The 23,203-nt window shown below is 37.2% G+C and overlaps 1 protein-coding gene across 3 annotated transcripts in view; it reads right to left on the bottom strand.

Annotated features, from left to right (window-relative positions):
• si:dkey-237h12.3 (teneurin-3) overlaps positions 1-23,203 on the bottom strand; it is a 306,416-nt gene that overhangs the window by 221,760 nt on the left and 61,453 nt on the right. For all 3 annotated transcript variants that reach the window (XM_017693371.2, XM_017693372.2, XM_017693373.2), the window contains exons 2-3: positions 22,241-22,681; positions 11,020-11,295 (exon numbers count right to left, since the gene is read on the bottom strand). In XM_017693371.2, coding sequence (XP_017548860.1) covers positions 11,020-11,295; positions 22,241-22,502 — 538 coding nt within the window. In that variant the 5' untranslated portion in view covers positions 22,503-22,681. The remainder of the gene's footprint in view (positions 1-11,019; positions 11,296-22,240; positions 22,682-23,203) is intronic.

The following is a 23,203-nucleotide window of genomic DNA, read 5'->3' as shown; positions in this document are numbered from 1 at the left end:
AGTGCCTGGTTTCCTCCAAACATGACGCCTGGCATTCACACCAAAGAGTTCAATCTTTGTCTCATCAGACCAGAGAATTTTGTTTCTCATGGTCTGAGAGTCCTTCAGGTGCCTTTTTGCAAATTCCAGACGGGCTGCCTTGTGCCTTTTACTAAGGAGTGGCTTTCGCCTGGCCACTCTGCCATACAGGCCTGATTGGTGGATTGCTGCAGAGATGGTTGTCCTTCTGCAAGGTTCTCCTCTCTCCACGGAGGAACGCTGGAGCTCTGACAGAGTGATCATTGGGTTCTTGGTCACCTCCCTGACCAAGGCCCTTCTCCCCCGATCGCTCAATTTAGACGGCCGGCCAGCTCTAGGAAGAGTCCTGGTGGTTCCGAACTTCTTCCATTTACGAATGATGGAGGCCACTGTGCTCATTGGGACCTTCAACGCAGCAGTAATTTTTCTGTATCCTTCCCCAGATTTGTGCCTCGAGACAATTTTGTCTCGGAGGTCTACAGACAATTCCTTTGACTTCATGCTTGGTGTTTGCGCTCTGACATGCAGTCAACTGTGGGACCTTATATAGACAGGTGTGTGCCTTTCCAAATCATGTCCAATCAACCACAGGTGGACTCCATTTAAGCTGTAGAAACATCTCAAGGATGATCAGTGGAAACAGGATGCACCTGAGCTCAATTTTGAGCTTCATGGCAAAGGCTGTGAATACTTATGTAAATATGATTTCTTTGTTTTTTAATTTTAATACATTTTCAAAACTCTCGAGAAAACTTTTTTCACATGGTCACAATGGGGTATTTTGTGTAGAATTTTGAGGAAAAAGATTAATATAATTAAATTTGGAATAAGGCTGTAACAAAACAAAATGTGGAAAAAGTGAAGCGCTGTGAATACTTTCCGGATGCACTGTATATAGTATTTGACCATATGACTGCCCCATATATATGACCATTTATATCATTGGTCTTAATGCTTTAACGTTTGCTTATTTGATGTTTGTTAACAAGAGTTTAGAGGGCAGCAGTGAATAATGCCGCTTTATTTGTCTGTGATGTTTGATTAAATTATTGTTCATGACGCACGACAGCGCAAGACGTTCGTGTAACGGGGAGCGATGATGCGGATGCATGGTCGGAGAAAAGCAAAATTTATTATGTGCAAATCCAAACTCAGGGTCAGAACAGTCCAGGGTTGTTGAGCCAAGACGGATTGAACGAGGGACAGACATGACGAAAAATAAACACAGACTAGAAACACCGTGGAGGCTGGAATGCACCAAACAATCCCAACAATACACTTCGAACAGTACAAACATTCAACATATCAAACAATACATCCAAAATATCAAACAAAGACCAGCACTAGACTAAGGAAAACATGGTGCTTAAATACCACAGGGATAACAATGTTTCACAAGACACAGGTGGAAAACAGGTGGAACAAATCAGGGGCAGAGTCAAGAAAACAAGCGGGCAGAACCGGGAGGAAACCAAACAAAGAAGCACATGGACATGTAAACAGATGCACATGGAAGACTAAAAGACAAGCACATGGAGAAGTGGGAGGGGCCAATCGTGACAGTTTGTTTATTAAATGTTGTTAATAACACCTTTAGAGGGCAAGAGTAAGTTCATTTACATGCTCTCAATAATCCAATCATAATCAGATTTCTGGAGTTATCTGATTATTCAAATGGCCATGTAAACACATACTAAGGTCTAGAAAACCAATAAAGGGAGCTCCGTAATCAGATTTCTCATAGCATGTGAACTCTTACTCTGATTTCTTTCAGATTTCTCAGACTGCACAGGTGTGAAAACAGAATGGAGATAAGCGAGCAGTGTTACTGCGAGATGGCAGCAAGACGCTTCTGGAGTGACGATGAAATGGACTAAATGCTTGAGGAAATGAGGGATTTAAATATTCTTCATCTTCTAGATGATGTATAGTCATAGTTTCAGGTAAATTTTATAGTAATAGTAATTTATAGTAATTTACATTACTGTTATGTCACGTCTTCTTCTGTGAGTTTATTGGCCGGTTACAAAGCAGAAATCTGATTACTGCCGGACTCGTGGAGATCCGGAGTTTCCACATTATCTGATTACTCAAGTGCATATAAATGCATTGACTGGATTACTGACATCTTACTTTCTACAGGTATATTCTACAAGTGCATGCAAATACACTCAATTAGTGACATACGTTCACTTGATGTTTGTTAATAACACCTTTAGCAGCTGATAATGCTCTAGCAGCAATGCTTGTTTATTTAATGTTCGTTAATGATGCCTTTAGATGGTGCTAACTACCATTCAACTCACAAATTATTACAGATGCACAGATGTGTTCATTATCTGATCATTTATCAGTACATATTTGCTGTTATTGATGCTGCCACAAACATTTCTAAAATGTAGAAATTGGTCCAGAGGTGCAAGTCCAGATTAGCAATACAAAGAAACATTTCATTGCTGTAGGTTTATTGCAGTAAAATTGATTAAAATGCAGATATTTAAACATTCTGCTCTTCTGGAGTTTCACTAAATATATAAACACATAATATACTAAGTCATGCACCTGTCCCCCAAGCCCTAAAGACAGACACGAGAGCCGTCAGGAAGGGGAGGGCCCGAATCCTAAAGACCCCCCGAGATATCTGAGTGATGGTGCGACTCGTTGGAGTTGATCGTAAGGAGGAGGGGTCTAGACTGCAGAGTTCAGGACTATATAATATAATGCAAAACCAATATGACTCCAGTATGATGCATATTTAATTTTCATAATCACATTATTATTGTCATCATCATCATCATCATCATCAAAGCTAATTAAAACTAATCTGGAGCTGTGATTGGATAGGGTGCTCAGAGAACATGAAAATGCTGTTAAAATGCTAATCTGTACACTGCAGCCTTCAGCGATATCAGTAATAGGCCAATACTGTGATTAACAATCAATAATTGCTGTGCAGCCTCTAACAGACTCCTCTCTGTTTGCAGAGCCAAACCAAGGTCTCTTTAATTTAAAGTCTCTATAAGGTCTGTGTAATAACAGTGTGTCTCAGCAGGAGCGCTTAATCAAACATGATCCGATCTACATGTGTACATAAATCCTAAGATAAAGGGAAAAGGCTCGGATAACCGGCTCTCCTATGACTCACACACACAGCCCTTTTCCTCATATACCACTTTTTAATTTCAGGGCTTTTTTGGAATCCCAGCTATGAAATTATTTTGGCTTCACTCGATAGAATAACTTCATCAGAATGAGGACGGTAAAACGGTTGCAGAGCGTTTCATCATGTTTAAATAATTAAGTACATACTTGGGAAAAGAAATAGCTGATAATTACTTTACTTACAGAGAAAGCAGAGCAAGTGATGCCGGACTAGAGAACAACTCAATACAATCAGCTTCTCTTTGTTTTATTTCAACTCACAGCCAAAACATATGGTCTTTGTCAAAACCTTGCATTGCAATTTTGTGTCTCATTTTTACAGAATGTGAAAAAGTTTGCAGACCTTTATAAGATCTGAGATCAGGGACTCATGTTGGATGGTCAGTTCTGGACTCAAACTCGTTCCAAAAAGTATTGGATGGAGCTTCATCATTCAAGAGAACACTGCTCCACAGCCCAATTGTTTTGTTGAATGATAGGTCTGAAGTTCTTCATATAGAATTAAAGCAGGTGAATATTTCATTTTACAACCTTGATTTTCTATTGAATGTAACGGCATCAGCCTTTAGTGTCCCAATATAATAGCAATGCAGCATATGGCTCTTCTAAGAGAATAATTAACTTCCTGTCTGCAGGGTTTAGCACTTAGCTGGTGCCCGAATGCACCACTGCTGGATATAACACACTCTATTCTGTAAGAGAAAGAAAAGAATAATGTGTGTGTATATGCAGGTCTATGCATACATACACAGTTAAATGTAGAGAAACGTACAGAAGTATTTCTTTACATTGGTGGTCACAGGTTTAGATCAACGTTCCAGGGTCCACATTACAGAAACGTCCTATCTTTACGATCTTGTCTTAATTTAAGATTTCTTTTTTTTATATTACAGCATCTTATATATAAGATCAAAGTTAGCAAATCCTTCACTACTCAATCAAGATCGAAAAATTGTTATTTTTGTTGCCAAGCAACCAAGTCAACTTAAATGTAAAGATGTAATCAAAATAAAATGAGCAAATAGAAAAGTGCACTTCCTTAAGAAAATGTTGAGACTGAGCTTTTTGCTAAGGTGCTGCTATGCTATCCCAAGTGGTTGCTAAGGTGTTGCAAAGCCCTAGCTATGGCATCACAGGTGGTTATTAAGGTGCTGCTAAGCGTTTGCTATTGTTGCTAGGGTTGCTCTGCTGGTTGCTAGGGTGATGCTATGTGGTTGCTATGGTATCTCAGGTAGTTGCTAGGGTGTTGCGAGGTGGTTGCTGAAAATGTAATGTAAAATGTAAATTGAGCATAGAAACAAGGAGGTGGTCATAATGTTATGCCTGATCAGTGTACATGAATAACAGGGTGTTACTAATGGACTTCTGTCGTTGTAATACATGCTGGGTGCACAAACGTTTAAAGCCAGTTAATTCCTTGGAAAATAGGTAAATCATTTTCAAATCATATTTTTATATTCATGTATAGATTATTGCAGTTAGAATTGCAGAAAAACATGTTTTATACCTAAAAATATGGCCTCACCCTTTACATATGACTGTGAGGATGAGCACTCCTGTGGCGCTTGGTGTAGCAGGACAAGGCTTCGAAAGCACCTAATTTCCCACTTATCATAAGACATGGGTATTTTAATTAAATTCAAGTGAGGGCTTGACCATGGTCTAGGGAACAGAACCGAATTGAAGTTTTTCATATGCACACCGTGACATTAGCTGACTTTATAAAGGGTTATTTATCGATAGAGGTACATAAACACAAAGCAATGGATTACAGAGGTATATTAGGCACTAAATATCGGATTACTAGTCATGGAAAGAACCCAGAGATATTGCATATACCGAACAAAAGTACTGAAGTTAGCTGATTATCAAATTATGTGGCTTTTGAGCAGCAAGCAGAACAAGCGTAATGCTGGCTTAAGTATCAATAAAGAAAAGCAAAATCACAGTGAGACCACAAAAGGGCAATGTGAGTGAATCTATGACTTGGATGCCTCAAAGCCACAGTGATGCATGTGCTGCGTTGAGGGGAAGAGAGGCCACTACTCACACAGGCTAGGAAGGTCCTATAGGTCAAAGGCAAGGCTTCTAGAGGTGCGAGCCCTTGATCGACGCCTTGGACCGGACCCCAGTGGCAAGGTAGGCATCCTAAGATGCTTGTCGGCCTCTCTGGTGAGGAACGCAGATCTTCTGCTTGGCGATAGAGGCAGGCAGTGGTTGGAGCAGGCTCTTGAAGTAGATTTCAGTCAGCACTGTTTTGCCTCGGGTTCTGTTCTAAAACTAGGTTCTGAGCAGCCTATGGTATGCAATTAGACTTTCAAAATGGATTAACGAAACCTGAAAAACAAACGCAGCTATATGCAGCTCTTCAATAGTCTAACCTTGCAATTACAACTGAGACACAAGACAAACAACTACACAAGACAAACAACTAACATTTAAGATCTGCAGGACTTAGCTAAAGTGCAAAACGAGGAGAGCGGGCTTCTTTACGTAGAGTTTTGTTAAGGTTACATTTTGGCTGTCTCGCTCCCTTCAGGGCCAACTTTCCCTTTCTTTCTGTTTCTTGTTCTCCTTCTCCTCCTTGCTGGCTTTAAAGCAAGAACCTTGAGGTTATGAGAGCTAAGGCGGGGAAAAGGTTTTGGTTGGTTTGTTAGGTTGCAGTATGCAATTTCTCTGAATGCTGCTGAAGTGTCACATAATCCTTTTGAGATTCTGGGTGCGGTTACAAGAAACTTAGAAGCATGCAATTTCCCATATAAATCATTGTTTCCATAGTGACTATTACAAATAACTATAGAGCTTACAGTTTTTATACCTAAAAGTATACCATAATATGGTTACATACAATTAGTTAAATCCTTAACCATTCTAATCATAGGGGCAACTACTTAGACAAAAGAATGAAATTGTTAAGACAATTTCGAGGTTATACGTCACACTACTATTTCTAAACAATGCTTAAATGAATGGTTACACAATAACAAAGATAAAAAAATAAATAAGTGAGTACATTATCATCAATATTTCTATAGATATATTGGTAGAAACTCTATGATTAAAGTATACAGAGTCACACAAGCTACACACTTTATCATTCTACTTCTAATAACCCTACAAGAAGACTTGCAAGAAAAGCAGATATAAGATTAACTGTGATTATGAAACACATGGATTGCATGTTTCTCAAACAAAAGAAAAAGGAAAATTAATAAAATGGGTGAAATGAAAACAACTGCGAATGATCAAAGATCAACACAATAACTTAGATCAATAAAGAAAGGTAACAATTCAAGCATCAAGAAAGTAACTACTAGAATATAAAAGAGTATAGTTTAGAGAGTTTGGTATTAACTCTCTTCAGCAGGGCTTAATCTGTTCATGTCTGACAAGGCAACATGTTAACAGTAACAGAGGTGTTCTTCACAGTTTGATAAAGGAAAGGCATTTGATTAATACTTGATTAAAGATCACATTGCGAATAATTTGCCAGAAAGTAGGGCTCTCAAGAGCCTAGTCTCTGCACAGACCTAAAATTTATGAGAAGGAATGCACTTAAGAGTATCTGCCCACACCAGGGGTCTGCTCAGGGATTTGTGAGGTCTCAACAGTCCCCTCAGCCAGGGTTGATTGGTGGGCCATCTTTGGCCGTTGTTTAAGGGTAGATGTCTTTCTTTGTGGGGGAAGGTGAGATGGATGTGTGCGAGGCAGAGGGAAAGGAATTTTCAAAAGTAAAAATTAAAAAAAATTATTGGTATCCCAAAATTTACTCCGGTGATGTCCAAAGGTCTCTTCAGGATGTTTATAAAGGGGTCTTGTCTGTCTTTTTCACAGAATGTGAAAATGTTTGCAGACCTTTATAAGATCTGAGGTCAGGGACTGATGTTGGGTGGTCAGTTCTGGATCACTCCAACACATCCCAAAGGTATTGGATGGAGCTTCATCACTCTAGAGAAAAAAAGGAAGTCTTCAGACCTCTGGGTCAAAGTAGCTCTGTTTTGAGGTAAGCCAAGTGGGACTGCACCTGGTTGCCAAGTGTGTGTGTGTGTGTGTGGTGGGGGGGGGGGGGGGGGGGGGGGGTGCAGATGGGGGTTGCGAGACGTGTCTGTAGCACTCAGCCATAAATTTACTATTGGTCCTTCTAAATATCCTGCTGCACGCAGATGCAAATCTCAATTTGCTCAAAAAAGTTCTGATCAGTTTATGAACTAAAAACAGCAAAGCATGCTACATTGGAATTTTATCTAATTGATTAAAAAAAAATATTGCTTAATTGATGACTCAAGAAGGTGGATTTGTTAAAATAACTTGTGTTTTTAAATATAAAAACATAAATATATTTTAAAATATAAATAAATTGTAACACTAACATGTTTTCAATTGTAATATATCTGTAAATGCTAGGGACACAAAAACGGATGTTTCCACAGAATGACCATATTTATTCTTTATTGTATTTATATTTATATTATTATATTTGTTAATAGTCAGTTTGCTTGTCTGGTATATTTAGTATGTTACATATCATACATGTGTGATGCAACAAGACAAACTCCTTGTATGTGTAACATGCTTGGCGAAATCGAGTGAATATGAAGTTAGGAACTGTAATATTCTCTAATAGCTTCACTCCTAACTGAAGTTGTCATGGTGACCAATATGACCCATATGAGTCTGGATGTTTCTGTGTAATATCAACCCTGATGTGTAAAAGGCATTGCAACCTCTGGTTCCCATCACCAATACTATTAAGATGTACAATGGACAATTTATGTCTCCTTTAACAGAAACCAACAAGAATGCTAAGAATTCTTAAGAATTCTCAGCCCCCAGGGCTACAATCAATATCCGTACAAGAAAGTCACCTGAATTACATACGTGAAAAAATGTGTTCACATGGAAAAAAGTGTAATCAAAAAGACATAGTTTTAGACACTTCACGTGACCTTCCTTGTAATGGCATGTACGTTATTTTTAGTGTTTATATTATAGTTTTATATAGGCTTCCTGTTTATTTTTAAGAAGTGAAACAACAGAATCAGTAATACCAGCCAGTAAAGCACTGTATACATAAAACTACTGCTTTAATATTTCACCATTTTTCCCATGTCAGTCAGGTTCTAATCTTTAATGCTTTCTGATTGGTGCGCCAGTGTTACATCCTGCCCCACAAACACACTGCTCAACATCCAACACACACACACTCACATGCTGACACACACATCAGCAGGGCTCAAACAGGCAGCAGCACGAAGAACATCACCTTCAAACAGACTTCACAGGGTGAACGTCACGCTCTGAACGCCTGAGCTTAACTTTTTCATTCCTTTACTTTATTTTGATAAAGTTAAAACCTGTAATAATATTATTTCCCATTTAGACAAGTGTTTAGAAATACTGAGTTTCAGAAGACGGAATCAGAAGAGGCTGTGCAGAAGTTTGGGCAAACCTGGTCAAATTCTAAGCTTTGTCGATTTTCTAAAATCTGAAAATAGTGGAATACACCCTAAAAAAAAAGTGACCTGTGAATAAGTGTTGGCACACTGTACAGCTTTTTTATACATTAAAAGCAAATAAATCAAGCATTTGAGGAAAATGCTATATTTAAGTGTGTTTGAAGATGTCATTTTAACCTAAAACATGATGTAGTAAAAATGTACCTAGTTTTATTCAACTCAAACTAATTTTAGCTCAGATGAACAAAAGAGATATTCCACATCATACCTCAAAAATGTTCCAGCCATTTTCTTTTTCGCACTGCAGGGTGTTTTGATATTTGAAAGCACCAATCAGCAAACTAAAGTGTCACATAACAGATGCAAAACATCCTCACATCCTAGTCTTCCTGAGTTAGATCTAATCACAGTAACGTATGTACCCTATACACCCTTAGAAAAAAAAATTCTATTAAAAACAGCTGTCTGACTGTCTGACACACGTGGGTTTGATGCGCAGACCATTTGCTGATTTCAAAGCTGTTCCCACACTCCTTCAGGCGCTCGCTTTCCAACATGAACCAATTTGCACTTCAAACCGACGAGCAGCTCTCCACACAGTGTGTGTGTGTGTGTGTGTGTGTGTGTGTGTGTGTGTGTGTGTGCGTGCGTGTATGCTCACTGGCCCAGTTACACTCAGCAGAAACACTCAGGAGTGTAAGCTGTGTGTGTTTCAGCATCGACCCAAAGCTTCTGCAACACCATCCACTGAACTCAACCAACCACATTACCGCCTCCAAATGCCTACAGTTCCCACAATCCCCCTGTAGCTGCATGTACAATCAGGAAAACCACTCAGCAGCACCATTTAACCCTTAGAAGATTGGAGTTCTGTCAATTTGCTACACTATACCAATGTAAATAAGCAATTACATAATTGATTACATAGTTATACAGTTATATGCAAAAGTCAAAGCACCATTTATTTAAGTAAATTTCCATAAAAACTGCCATTAAGTACAGGTTATTAATTTTTCAAGATATATTTCTGAGTATATATATATATATTAACACAAATTTCAAGAAATAATTATCTAGTTTTCATAATCATTGGAACTTTGAGAAAGAGGAGAAAATCAAGCAAATCTGAAAACCATTCACAGGTGTTTCTGTCCATCCTTCCACTGTGAGAAGACATCAGAGCTGGGTCTGAAAGGATGTGCAGCTCTCAAGAAGTTCTTACTGTGAAATTTAAATATCCAAAAGAAGAACATTTGAATCATGGATGTAGAGGTTTTATTGATTGTAACTGGTATTACACTGATGAAAATGAAAGTCCCCTCAATTTAAAATGACAAGTTAACTAATTAAACCACTTGTGGAGTGCTTGACACTCAAATTTCTTAGTTTAGTCAACAGTTTCTGAGCTTGATTTACTCTAGTTGGCAATCCTTCCTTCACACAATCCCATCAGGCATTTTCTCCTATTGGGCTCCCACTTACAGACAGCTGTGGCTTCACTGGTCCCCTGATGAGGTGATGGTTTAGTTCATTGCGATACTTTAGAAGAGCTTAAGTTGCTCAGATTTTGCGTCCATGAATATGGAAAACATTTGTTTAACTTAAAAAAGCAGTGTGGTCACATGAGTACAACTGTCTAATATGTCACTCCAGCACCAGGATGTTGTGAATTTACAGCCCAGCAATGTAATAGCTGAGCATATCTGGAAGCCCAAAAGGAGAAAAGCCTTGGCAGAACTGTATGATGAAAAGAGTCTCAGCTAGTGGAGAAACAAATTCTATATTGTATTTAACTCAACCCTGATATCCTGAAGTTGAGTTAACTCACATAAAGCTGTGTCAAGTTCTTCATCATTTTATGTTAAGTTGACCTCCTTTTTTCCATTAAATTTCAATAATGAGAATCAAAAACCAGCTTCTAAGACTGAGCTTTGGAGGTGTGTCTGCAGATTTCTATGAGAAACTAAAAGTCTCCTGAAAATGATGAAAGCTGTAATAAAGGTAAAGAGTAAGACAATAAACACTCAAACATCTGAGATTATATTGAGTTGTCAAGGCTTCTGTGTAATGTTTGTGTTTTCTGGCTCTGGAAACTGAATAACTTATACGTAATGGCAGTTTTGACTGGAAATGAAACAAACAAAAGGTGGTCTGTAACTTTTGCAGTTATTTTGCTATTTAAATGTATTCGCATATAAACTACATTCTTTTTTTTTATCTGAAAAGCTAAAGATTTCTCCACTTGTTTCAGTGAACTATGAGTCCATAACTCATAAAACTCTAACATGAATAAATATGAACTGTGTCTTCTAAGGGTTAACTCCTCACCCACAGTGGTTTCCTCAGTGTTAAACTCACAGCGTGCATGTGTGTAGGTACTCACCGCTGTCATGGTCCGACTTGTTGTCCTGCTCCGTGTCCGTGAGGGTCAGGGCGGAGTTTGATTGGCTAGACAGGTGGGAGTCATGTCCGTGGGTCTTCATGCCCCTCCCCCACAGCCGTATGGCACAGTCTGGGGAAATCCCCCCAACCATGTTCTGGACGTGGTCCGGTCCAGCGGGTTGCACGTGGTGATGGAGTCCAGTTTCAGCACAGAAACTCAAACCGCGGCGAGGAGCTGGACCGCAGATACCCAGCTGGCGAAGCGAGAGAGTCTGACCTGCAAGATGAGAAAAAGATCACATCAACAAAAAAGCATCACATTCCATGTTGTTGTGGGTTGTCTAAGTGTGAATAAGTGAACCCATCCAGGAACAGAAGCACCATTATACAGACTTTCTTGTAAATGAGATGTTTAATGGACCTCCAGAAGAGAATGTGTTTTGTCATCACTAAAAACACACATGAATGCACTGATAAGGAATCTCTCAGCTGACTGAGAACTGATATTTAACTTTGATTACTGATACCAATAATAAATAATTTTGTAAAGCACCCCATAATCCATATCCAAACACAGAGAAAACACTGTATAAATACTACGTGCGGAATAAGAGAAAGCACAAAATGAAAATGATGACAAAAAACTAGAAAAGCAAGAATGTGTATATAAAATGAAGAAGGTTTACAACACATAGGCTGTACAGTCTGTGAGCATTTGTAGCTAACAGACATTAAAACAGAATGTGCCATATTCAATATGAGTACAAATGACAATTCAGTGCAAAAAAAGCTTAATAGCTGAGAACTGATATTTAACTCCTTGATTACTGAGTATAACTTTATTTGTTTTTATTTTTAACATTATTTGAAGATTGAATATACAAGACTCAACATATACACCAAGAAAGAGCCAGCAGCACTGTACAATGAAATTCTTACTCTGCACCACCTGTCCTTACTATACACACACTTCACAAAAACTAGGTACTAAATAAATCATAAATAAATAAAAAGGCAAGATAAAAAGATATACACTTATATATACACTTTGTAGTTCTACAGTTACAGAGTGTAGTCCATAGGGGCCCTGACCACTGAAGAACAGGGTAAAAGGGGATAACAAACAGAAAGACTGAATGAGAGAAACATGGACTACAGTCTATAATTGTAGAACTACAAAGTGCACTTATATAGTAAGTGGACAATGAGTGTATAAACAAGGACACAATGTTATGCCTGAATGGTATATTATATATACATATTATATATATATATAATACACACACACACGCACACACACACACACACATATATTATATATAAGTATATAAGTAGGTGGGTGGGTGGTTAGGTAGATTCGTGGGTGGTTGGGTTCGTGGGTAGGTAGGTTCAGGTAAGTGGGTGGGTGGGTGGGTGGATAGGTAGGTAAGTAGGTAGGTAGATAGATATATATGAGTAATATAAGTACAAATGAAACTACTGGGCAAAAGCAGCTAAATAGACCCTACAAATATACATAAGTATGCATATATACACATGTGCCTCAGACATAGATTATAAATGTAGAATTGAAAATAATGAAATACAAAAAAGCATACAGTAATGCACATAAACAGTCTGTGTATAAAAACACCAGGTGCCTTTTACACTGTGTGAACATTTCACGATGAAAGCACTAATTGAAATGGTCCAAAATGACTTAAATAAAATCTTTGTATTAACATATTGTTTTTCAAAACACTTGTACTGTGTATTGACTACTGTCATTTCTCATGTTTCTCATAATTTAAAAACACCAGCTGCTCTTTACAGTGTGTTAAAATTGCATGATGAATGGTCCAGTAGAAATTAGTCTGGGGAAAATGGATCCATTAACTCCCATTTAGTTAATAGTTAATAAAGTTTATAGTTTTCTTCTTCTTGGAGAGGACAGGATTTTGCGCTGATATCGAAGGTAAGGCAGGCAAAACTGTAAAGATGGATCACTGATCAATTTGAATCAATCAGACATAATATCTACCATAACTATTTACATATTTAGCAGAATCTCTTTTCCCAGCCCAGGCACTCTATACAGTACAGCAGGGTGTGCGTGGAGGGGTGTCCAAAAAAAGGGAACAACGCATTCAATACTCAAATTTGGGTGATTTTATTAGAAATACCCACCATGTACAGTTGTATACAAAAGTTTGTGCACCCCTGGTCAAATTCCACAATTTATGGATTTTCTAAGTGTTATTAAGTAAACACATCTACACAGAACCCACTTCTGCACATGTTAATGGAGAAATACAGTTTATTTGATTAATTTAACACATTGGGGAAAAAATTGATCATAAACATGATGAGAGTGCAAACTTAGCAACATACACTATATTTCCAAATGTATTCAGTCACCCAACCAAATCATTGAATTCAGGTGTTCCAATCACTTCCATGGCCATAGGTGTATAAACCCAAGCACCTAGGCCTGCAGACTGCTTCTACAAAAATTAGTAAAAGAAGCTCTCAGTGAAGAGGAGCTCTCAGGAGCTCAGTGAATTCCAGCGTGTTTCTGTGAAAGGATGCCACCTGTGCAACAAGTCTAGTCACGGAATTTCCTCGCTACTAAATATTCCACAGTCAACTGTCAGTGGTATTATAGCAAAATGGAAATAATTGGGAATGACAGAAACTCAGCCATGAAGTGGTAGGCCATGTAAAATGACAGAGCGGGGTCAGCGGATGCTGAGGCGCATAGCGTGCAGAGGTCTTTCTGCAAACCCAATCACTACAGACCTCCAAACTTCATGTGGCCTTCAGATTAGCTCAACAACAGCATAGAGAGCTTCATGGAATGAATGTCCAAGGCCAAGCAGCTGCATCCAAGCCTTACATCACCAAGCACAATGCGTAAAGTTTGGAGGAGGGGGGATTATGGTGTGGGGTTGTTTTACAGAAGTTGGGCTCAGTCCCTTAGTCCCAGTGAAAGGAACACTTAATGCTTCAGCATCAAGAGATTTTGGACAATTTCATGCTCCCATCTTTATAGGAACAGTTTGGGGACGGCCCCTTCCTGTTCCAACATGACTGCGCACCAGTGCGCAAAGGAAGGTCCATAAAGACATGGATGAGCGGGTGTGGAAAAACTTGATTGGCCTACACAGAGTGCTGACCTCAACCCGACAGAACACCTTTGGGATGAATTAGAGAGGAAACTGTGTTCCAGGCCTTCAACCAACATCAGTGTCTGACAAATGTGCTTCAGGAAGAATAGTGAAAAATTCCAATAAACACACTCCTAACCCTTATGGAAAGCCTTCCCAGAAGAGTTAAAGCTGTTATAGCTGCAAAGAGTGGGCCAACATCATATTAAACCCTATGGATTAAGAATGGGATCGCACTCAATTTCATATGTGTGTGAAGGCAGATGAGAGAATACATTTGGCAATATAGTGTATATTAGCTATTATATTGTGTGCTGACTGTTGCAATCAGTATGCCAACTTTGAGCGTGTTCTCTGTAGAGGACATGTTAACTTACTTTTGCATATAATCAGTGAAACATGGAATATCCTCAGAGGTCCATCAAAGGAGAAGGACCACCACTGGATCACCGCCAACCAGATATATTTTTAGACCACCCCAAAGCATTGATTAGCCTTATTTTCTAATGAACACACTCTTTACTGTGTTTTCATTAGTCTTCTCCTTATTCACTATAACATAACTCTAGACAAGCATGTGCTCTCCCTGAGTCCTGGTTCTTTCCTGATTTTCTCCTTTGTGCTCTCAGGGACTTTTTCTCACTTTCTTGCTTTCGGCCTGCTTGCTTGGGGCTTTGACTTGGAATCCTGTCAAGCTGCTTTGCGATGATGCCAATTGTAAAAGCTCCACACAAATAAAACTGAATGGAACTGAATGTTATATGAGTGCTGGATGAGATGAGACACGAATTGTATACAAAAGAATAATTACATGTTTTTAAAGGTTTTTAAAAAGGCTCATATCCAAACAATTTTTTAGTCTGTTTAAGTCCATTTGTAATGTTTGTTTTTATGTACCAAAAACAGTCATAATTCATTCCCACATGACCAATTTCCATCCTCTCTATCCTATACAGTTAAACAGGCCACTTTTGTTGCTGCATTCTTAATCCATTAATAATACAATAACTAAATTTGAATAGAATATGTCAGTGTAAACACTAGACTATTCTAGTCTGATTGAGGCCATTCGAAATACAATTTCTATCCAACTGAATGAGGCAGATAAATCAGTTAAATAGAAGAATAATAGCCGTGTAAATGCCTGTATCTGATTACATTCTCAATCGGAAAGTTTAATTATGTTCTGTACATGTGCGGCGTGTCATAGCGAAAGTTTATAACGTTCAACATGGCGGTGGGACGGGTGTCCAGCTTATGTGTCTCAGAACAAGACGTCTTCCCTCGCCCATATGTGAAGTATGTTTTCCTGAGTTTGACATCATTTTATAGGAATTAAAAACACTAGCACTGCTCACTGCTGCTCATCTCACTCTGACTGGACTCCATGGTTCCATGGTCCATGGTTCCATGGCTCCATGGTTCCATGATAACGTCTACACTAAGTGGTTCTCTACGAATGCATGTAATTTTAGATCGGATTACTTGTAGTGTGCATGTAAACTGAGATTTTCCATCAGATTGTTGAGCACATAAACACCTCAGACTTAATGCATAATTGGAGTGTATTCAATGTGTTTGTATGCAAACACAGCCATTGTGCTGTCTGGGCTGAAACACTCCTTTTTGCTTTACAATAAGTGGGCGGACCTAAACTGATGAATAGGGTTTTTTTTTTTCATAATGTCACATAAGACAGTGACTACAAAACCAGCATTTAGTGTCCATTTATGGACTGAATAATGTTTTCAAATATTTACAAGCTACATTTTATTTCAGAGGATGAAGAAGGAAAATAGCCATAATAAGAGCCCTTTAAAACCACCACTTACTTAATGCTACAGTCAAACTGTGTCACAAATATTGAAACAGCTTGACTAAACTCTGACACATTTACAAAAGTGTTTCATTTACACGTTTCACTTTACACTGTAAGTTGCGCGGTAGCTTCAGAGCACTTATAACAGTCATAATCCTCAGATTAATAAAAGAAACAAAGATTTAAATTTAAGTTAAATTATTGAGATCAGCATCAGTTCCTCATTCAGTCTTAACATGTAATATTTAGACGCTTGCTTCCAGTGTGCTGCTGTGTTTTTGTGTTCTTTATCTTAAAAACAAAACCGTTTTCATGCTACTCAAATGTAGGTCAACTTCTTCCCACACCCACCCTCCCCTGTAAAAAGTAAATAAATAAATAAATTAAGAGCAGAGGCATTAGAGAGGAGGATCAGGGCTGACGATAAGCAGGAAAGTTTTGGAGCTGCCCCGTTTTCTGTATAAAAACAAATGTCCTATATCAAGGTTGCTGAACTTAAATACGGAGTGTGCAGATATTCAGTTACTAAAAAGACTGAATTCTGGGGAAGCAGATTTATTTGCAGATACATATAAATAAACTCTTAATGAGAAATGACTATAATCAGCCACCACTGTCTTACAAACGTACATAAATAACACATATAATACTAATCAAAATCAGCGAGCTGTCAAACAGTGCACAAGGATGCATTTCTAATCCAATCCTGCAGTGTCAAAATCAATTAACTCATTATTTTTTAGGATATATTCTTCTAAAAAAAATGGTAAAAATAAACAAGTGCATCTTTCAGTTTTTAAATTTACTTCATCAGACTGTACACATACAGTAACCGAACACATCATTAATATAATATTATAGTCAACTATTTATTAATACCCCCATATTTTAATTTATTCACTTTTCTGAATTCTGCATCAATGCCAAGTATTCTTCTCCAGACTGATCGCACATCCGAAGACTTTGCATGATGAAAATTCTCTTTTTTCTGCTCCAGTTTCTTGTAAAAATACTTCTGTATGTGATATGGTTTGCATTGCTTGATTAAAAGGCAGTATAGCACGCAGAAAGTGCGAGCATTTAATTAACCAATTTAACCCAAAGGAAACGCACGAGTGAGAAATTCTTTAAGTCTATACAATATTGAGATTCGCTGAATGGTGTGAAATTCTGAAAACAGGAAGGGACAAAAGTAAAGTTTTTGTCCATTGTCTGGACCTTGTAAATACAGGACAGAAAGCGAGGCTAAGGTGGCTAAGCTAACATGCTAAAATGCTTCTGTGGCACTTCTGCTGTAACAGAAACAATATTTTTTAATTATTATTAAGTCCCGAACACGGCGGCTCATTAAGGCCAGCGCTCCAGGGGTGACGAGCACACTGTAAAACACAATTAACCAACTGAGGCTGATTCTTAATGAAATTAATTTTGAATGAGTTGTAACTACAGTGCAGGTCCCTGGAAACAGCTCTAATAACTGCCTTATCATGATCACGCATCAAATATTTATAAAATGGTTTCAGGAATTTGCGAACAATCAGCAGAAGAGTGCACCGAGTGCTGCGGGCGAGCAGATCCGAAATGAGGGCATCGAACAAAGACGGGGTGGAAACAGCCTTCTTTAACAGCGGGAGATCCAGCAGATGACTTTAACACTCAAATATGCACTGAAAATAATGCACATTCCCACATTTTATAAACCATTTCAATGATTATGGGTTAAATCTACTGCATTTTATATTTATTTATATGTTTATTAAATATGTATCTGTATTTATTCATGCACATTTATTCATGAGACAAAGTAAGTTTTCAGAGTGCACCCATCTTATGTTAATAGTCCTACATGCTTTAACATTTTATTCCAAAGTATGATCATTTTTGGCTCCTTTTTTGTGGAAGTCCACAGAATTCCACCATGAGTTACTTTCGGCTGCCTTAGGTGTGCTGTAATATCACATTCTGAAGATGTGTGCAGCCAAAAACACAGTACAGTCAATGGGCAATGCAGGACAAAACAAAAACAAACTTCCCACAGATACACAGTAAATAACTATAAATATAAATATATTATATATATAAATTATATATTATATATATAAATATATATAATATAAAACGATGCAATTATTTTGATCATGTACATGTGGAGTCTAAGCCCAAACCACTCATCATAAGGACATATTAAAACAAATGCATTAAGGTAATTTCATGTTGGTGTTAATTTTCTTAATGAACACATTTTGACACACAATCACTGTTTGTTTTAATTTAATATACTGAGGGGTAAAAGAAACATAAAAAGTGAAATTAGGCCTGTGCAAAAGTTACAATATTTATACAGTTTGGATTAAAACTTTTCCCCAACATGTTAAAACAAAACAATAAACTAATAAGTTATGCATTAATACTTGCAGACAAAAAGCCATTTTAAGTTTGTCAAATTAAAAGGTGTGTAGTTCTCTATGTAGAATATATAATAACTTATGTACACTTTCCATTTGACTAATTTTCCATACTATTGTATATACATTCACTCAAATACAGCACAGTCAGTACATAGACTTTGTTACCTCAACATGAAATGCAATCACAGTTAATGCTGACATTAAGGTAACAAAAGCTGATATACACAATCTGCGGGTCTATTGTAGTTGTATTGCATTTTAAATTTGAATTCAGATGGACCCCAACAAACTGTCTATTGTATAACAGTATAACTCCTTTTGTAGCATAATGCTTATTTGCACAACAGCACAAATGTTCATCATACAAATATTTATATAATTTCATAAAATTCTGTATCTAATAGTTATTATATTATATGTACACTCAGACATACATATGTACAGACACTCACATGTCTCTTTTGCTTATTTCACACTGAGCCTTATATTACTCTATTCTATCTATTCTACCTTTATAGCATTTGTCTCTTAGTTAAATACTTGTTAACACTCCCTTTGACTGGTCTGTTCACTGTGTTACATGTCATACATCACCAAGGCTGATTACTTGTATGTGTAACATACTTGATCAAATAAAATGATTATTAGTATAGGCAAAAATATAACTAATAATTACAGACTTTTTTGATCTTTAGATGTTGGGAAAAGTCCACTCAGGAACCCAATATGAGAACTAAACAACTAAATAAATAGTTTAATGAAGAGAATTGAAGAACATTTAAAAAATATAAATAATAGGTAATAAACATAAACCAAAACCGTAAAGAATTGTGGGTAATGCAAGCCCCAGTGCTACAATATTAATATTATTTGAAGAGGTCCATATCCTACATTATGCTTATTTTTTCTTTCTTTCTTTTTTTTTCTCCTTGTCCACCTATATTTTTTGTATAATGTTATATTATAATGTACCAAAAAAAAAACTTCATCGCAGCCTTTTCCCTCTTCTCTTTATCCCTCAGAATGAATCAAGCTGTTTCTGTTACTGCGTCTTTAATATTCACATATGTAAATGAGATCTGTTTTGAGTGGCTGTATATAATTGAAAATGCAGTCTGTGCTCAAACACTCCTTATAACTTCAGTGTAAATGGGAGGGACTATTTTATAGTTTGAATAAGTGGAAATATGTAACTGTGTTGGTTTTTGTGACATCACAAAAACAACGAGTTCAAAGCTGGCAGTTTTTTGCAGCTTAATTTCCACGTGTGGGCTGTACAGATCGATGAGGGAATGGAACGTTTGAACAGTGTTTACATACTACATCACTCTTATGTGGGTATATATATATATATATATATATATATATTATAATAGAGAGAGAGACAATTGTATATATATATAATATACAATTCTCTCTCTCTCTATTATAATTTAAAAATTATATTTTATTTAGTAAATGATGCTTAATGGCACAAAATATTAATTTCCATTAGGCCCTAATTTGTGCATCAAACTGCCTTGATTCTTGTTCTTGAGTGTGGTGTTTCTTTCATGCCTCTAAGTTATTATCACAAACACATATTAACTAACCTGAAGATTCATAAATATAAAATACATATCTATGTACGAATATGTTTGATGCTAAAATGAATAAACCCTACCCTATGGTAAAACAATCTATTAAAGAAGAGGTTTTATGCCAAAAACAAATAGGCAAATTATGCAAGATTTTAAATACTACCAACATACAGACAACTCAATGCTCTCGCTCTCTCTCTCCCTCTCTAGAGACACTCACACTGTGCATGCCCAAACTGGCCGTCGTTGCTCTAATTTTGATTTATTTATCATTCTGCTAAATTTAGCATCAAATTATGTTCCGCAGATCAAGGTCACTTCAGTTATTTATTTGAAAGAAGGAAACAGCTCAATCCTCCAGCGTATAACTCTGAAATGAACTCGGAATAAAACACATAAATGGATTTCGATGCTGAACCCAAAAGTTAAAACATGCACAATCGACACACCCGGCTGCGATTAGGCTGGAGCTGAAATTCAGGTAAGATGAAGATTAAGGCTCTGTTTGGGTTCCAACGAAGGCAGAGTCTCAAAGGAAGCCGGACCCTATCAGACTGGGCTGACATACACATTGTCTTTAAGGCCTCGCGGCTTCTCCATTTCCTGAGGGAGAGAGTTGCAGGTTTCCCTGAGAGACTATGAACACTGCACTAACTAACAAGGTCCAGACTGTCAGTGTGGACCATTTCCTTCATCATCAAGCCACTGCAGAAATTTGTAGAAAAAACAAACAGCTAGTCCTACTGCACAGCTGCAGCGCTCGACGTGCTGTTTCCTATGTAGCTCAGCTTTCATCCACCATCTTCGTTGGTGATGTAGAGTGATGATTTAGATACGCCTTTAAAAACATTCAGAATCTGGTAGGTTGCTTATGGGCTAATATCTTCTATTGTAGTGTAGAGCTTATTAATGTTGTTTATGGACTAATATCTTCTATTGTAGTGTAGAGCTTATTAATGTTGTTTATGGACTAATATCTTCTATTATAGTGTAGAGCTTATTAATGTTGTTTATGGACTAATATCTTCTATTATAGTGTAGAGCTTATTAATGTTGTTTATGGACTAATATCTTCTATTGTAGTGTAGAGCTTATTAATGTTGTTTATGGACTAATATCTTCTATTATAGTGTAGAGCTTATTAATGTTGTTTATGGACTAATATCTTCTATTGTAGTGTAGAGCTTATTAATGTTGTTTATGGACTAATATCTTCTATTATAGTGTAGAGCTTATTAATGTTGTTTATGGACTAATATATTCTATTGTAGTGTAGAGCTTATTAATGTTGTTTATGGACTAATATATTCTATTGTAGTGTAGAGCTTATTAATGTTGTTTATGGACTAATATCTTCTATTGTAGTGTAGAGCTTATTAATGTTGTTTATGGACTAATATCTTCTATTGTACTGTAGAGCTTATTAATGTTGTTTATGGACTAATATCTTCTATTATAGTGTAGAGCTTATTAATGTTGTTTATGGACTAATATATTCTATTGTAGTGTAGAGCTTATTAATGTTGTTTATGGACTAATATATTCTATTGTAGTGTAGAGCTTATTAATGTTGTTTATGGACTAATATCTTCTATTGTAGTGCAGAGCTTATTTAAGTCATTTATGGACTAATATCTCCTAATATCTTCTATTCTAGTGTATAGGCGTGATTACTGAGGTTGTTATTGTTACTGTTACTATCCAAAATAAAATCTTATTTTAAAAATGTAATGCAAAATTTAAAAATCATGAGCCTTGAACTGAATGCACTTTCTTGAAAATGTGTGCACTATTATGTAAACCCTATAACCTTATGTTTTGAAAAGATTAGCATATGATTTTTTTTTAAATATCATGATCCAAATTTTTATCATCAATAATTGCCTAACCCTGAAGTGACTGCATTTCCATAAAATGCCTACATCATGGTATATACTGTTACTGTCCAAAATACAGACAGTATTTATTAATATTTATTAAAATATTGTCCAAAAAGACAGTGTCATATTCTGAAAAAATAGAATGTAAAATTTACAAAAAAACATGATGTATATTTTTCAAAAATCCATCATTTAAAATATTGCCTAGATTCCAGTCCTGAAGTGACTGCACTTTCTTAAAAACACTGTCATGTCTTCCCTTTAACATCATTTTGAAACTATTAGTGAATGAAACGTACAAAAAAAATCATGACGCAATTTTTTACAAATATCATGGGAAAAATTCGGCCTGTATCTTTGACTCCTGAAGAAGTAGGTGCAGCACTGACCTGGAGTTCGATATTCCTCCGTTTCTGTGGGGACCATATCGGGCATGCGGTGAGAGTAGAGTGGCTGAGCCGGCTGGTCGAAAGCCTTCAGGGTTTCACTGGAGCTGTAGGATTTCTGGGTAAGCACGGACGTTGCTGCGTGCCGCCGCTCACTGAGCCCGTCCATCCCTCCGTCGTCTTGCTCTTCTCTCTCTCCTCCTCTCCCTCGTTCTCTCCGGGCGTGAGAGAGGGAACAGAATGGCTGTCGCTCCCTCACCTCCATTCTAACCTCATGCTTTTCCTTCTTTCCTCTCTTCGTTTTCCTTCTTCTGCACTTTTCTGTAGGCTCTGCTTTTCCTTTTTTTCGTTTTTTTTCCGTCCTCTCCTTTTCACTTCGCTACTCCACGCCTCCTCCACACAAAGTTACACTCCACCTGCTCCAAGGATGGGGGACAATAGCAGCTGAGGAAAGAAAGAAAGAAGAAAAACATGAGGAGGGGTGAAGGAAGAAAGAGAGAAGGGCTAAAGAAATTGTCAAATAAAGAAGGCTGAATGAATTGTCATCCTGAGAGAATTGTCCATCCCAACCTGCTCTTTTCTATCCAGAAGGACGGTGGTCATTCAATAAGAAAGAAATGTGAGGAGAGATAGAAAAATATAGCAAAAGGAGTGAAAGAGAGACGGTGAAAAGAAGATAGCAAATATAAGGACAAATAAGAGAAGACCAGAGCTACTGAGAAAAGAAAGACGAAGTGAGACAAAGGAAAACTGACAGGTTGCACTGACCGTCTATCTGTCCTTTTAGTCAATATAATGTTGGGTGAGGGGAATCCTCAGCTCCTTCTAGAGCTTTAGAAAAGGCCTAGATTTCTGGGATGTAAAAACATCTGTATTACATATTTTACTTATTAAAATAGAAGCATCATTCTAGTTGTATTTAAACTCTAAATATTGTAGTAATGCTCTTTTTTCATTAGGTTTCGA

The sequence above is a fragment of the Pygocentrus nattereri genome, chromosome 8 (genome assembly GCF_015220715.1).
Source record: "Pygocentrus nattereri isolate fPygNat1 chromosome 8, fPygNat1.pri, whole genome shotgun sequence".
NCBI lineage: Eukaryota > Metazoa > Chordata > Actinopteri > Characiformes > Serrasalmidae > Pygocentrus > Pygocentrus nattereri.
The sequence above is the reverse complement of the archived record's forward strand: the minus strand, read 5'-3'. Positions and strand labels throughout refer to the sequence as shown.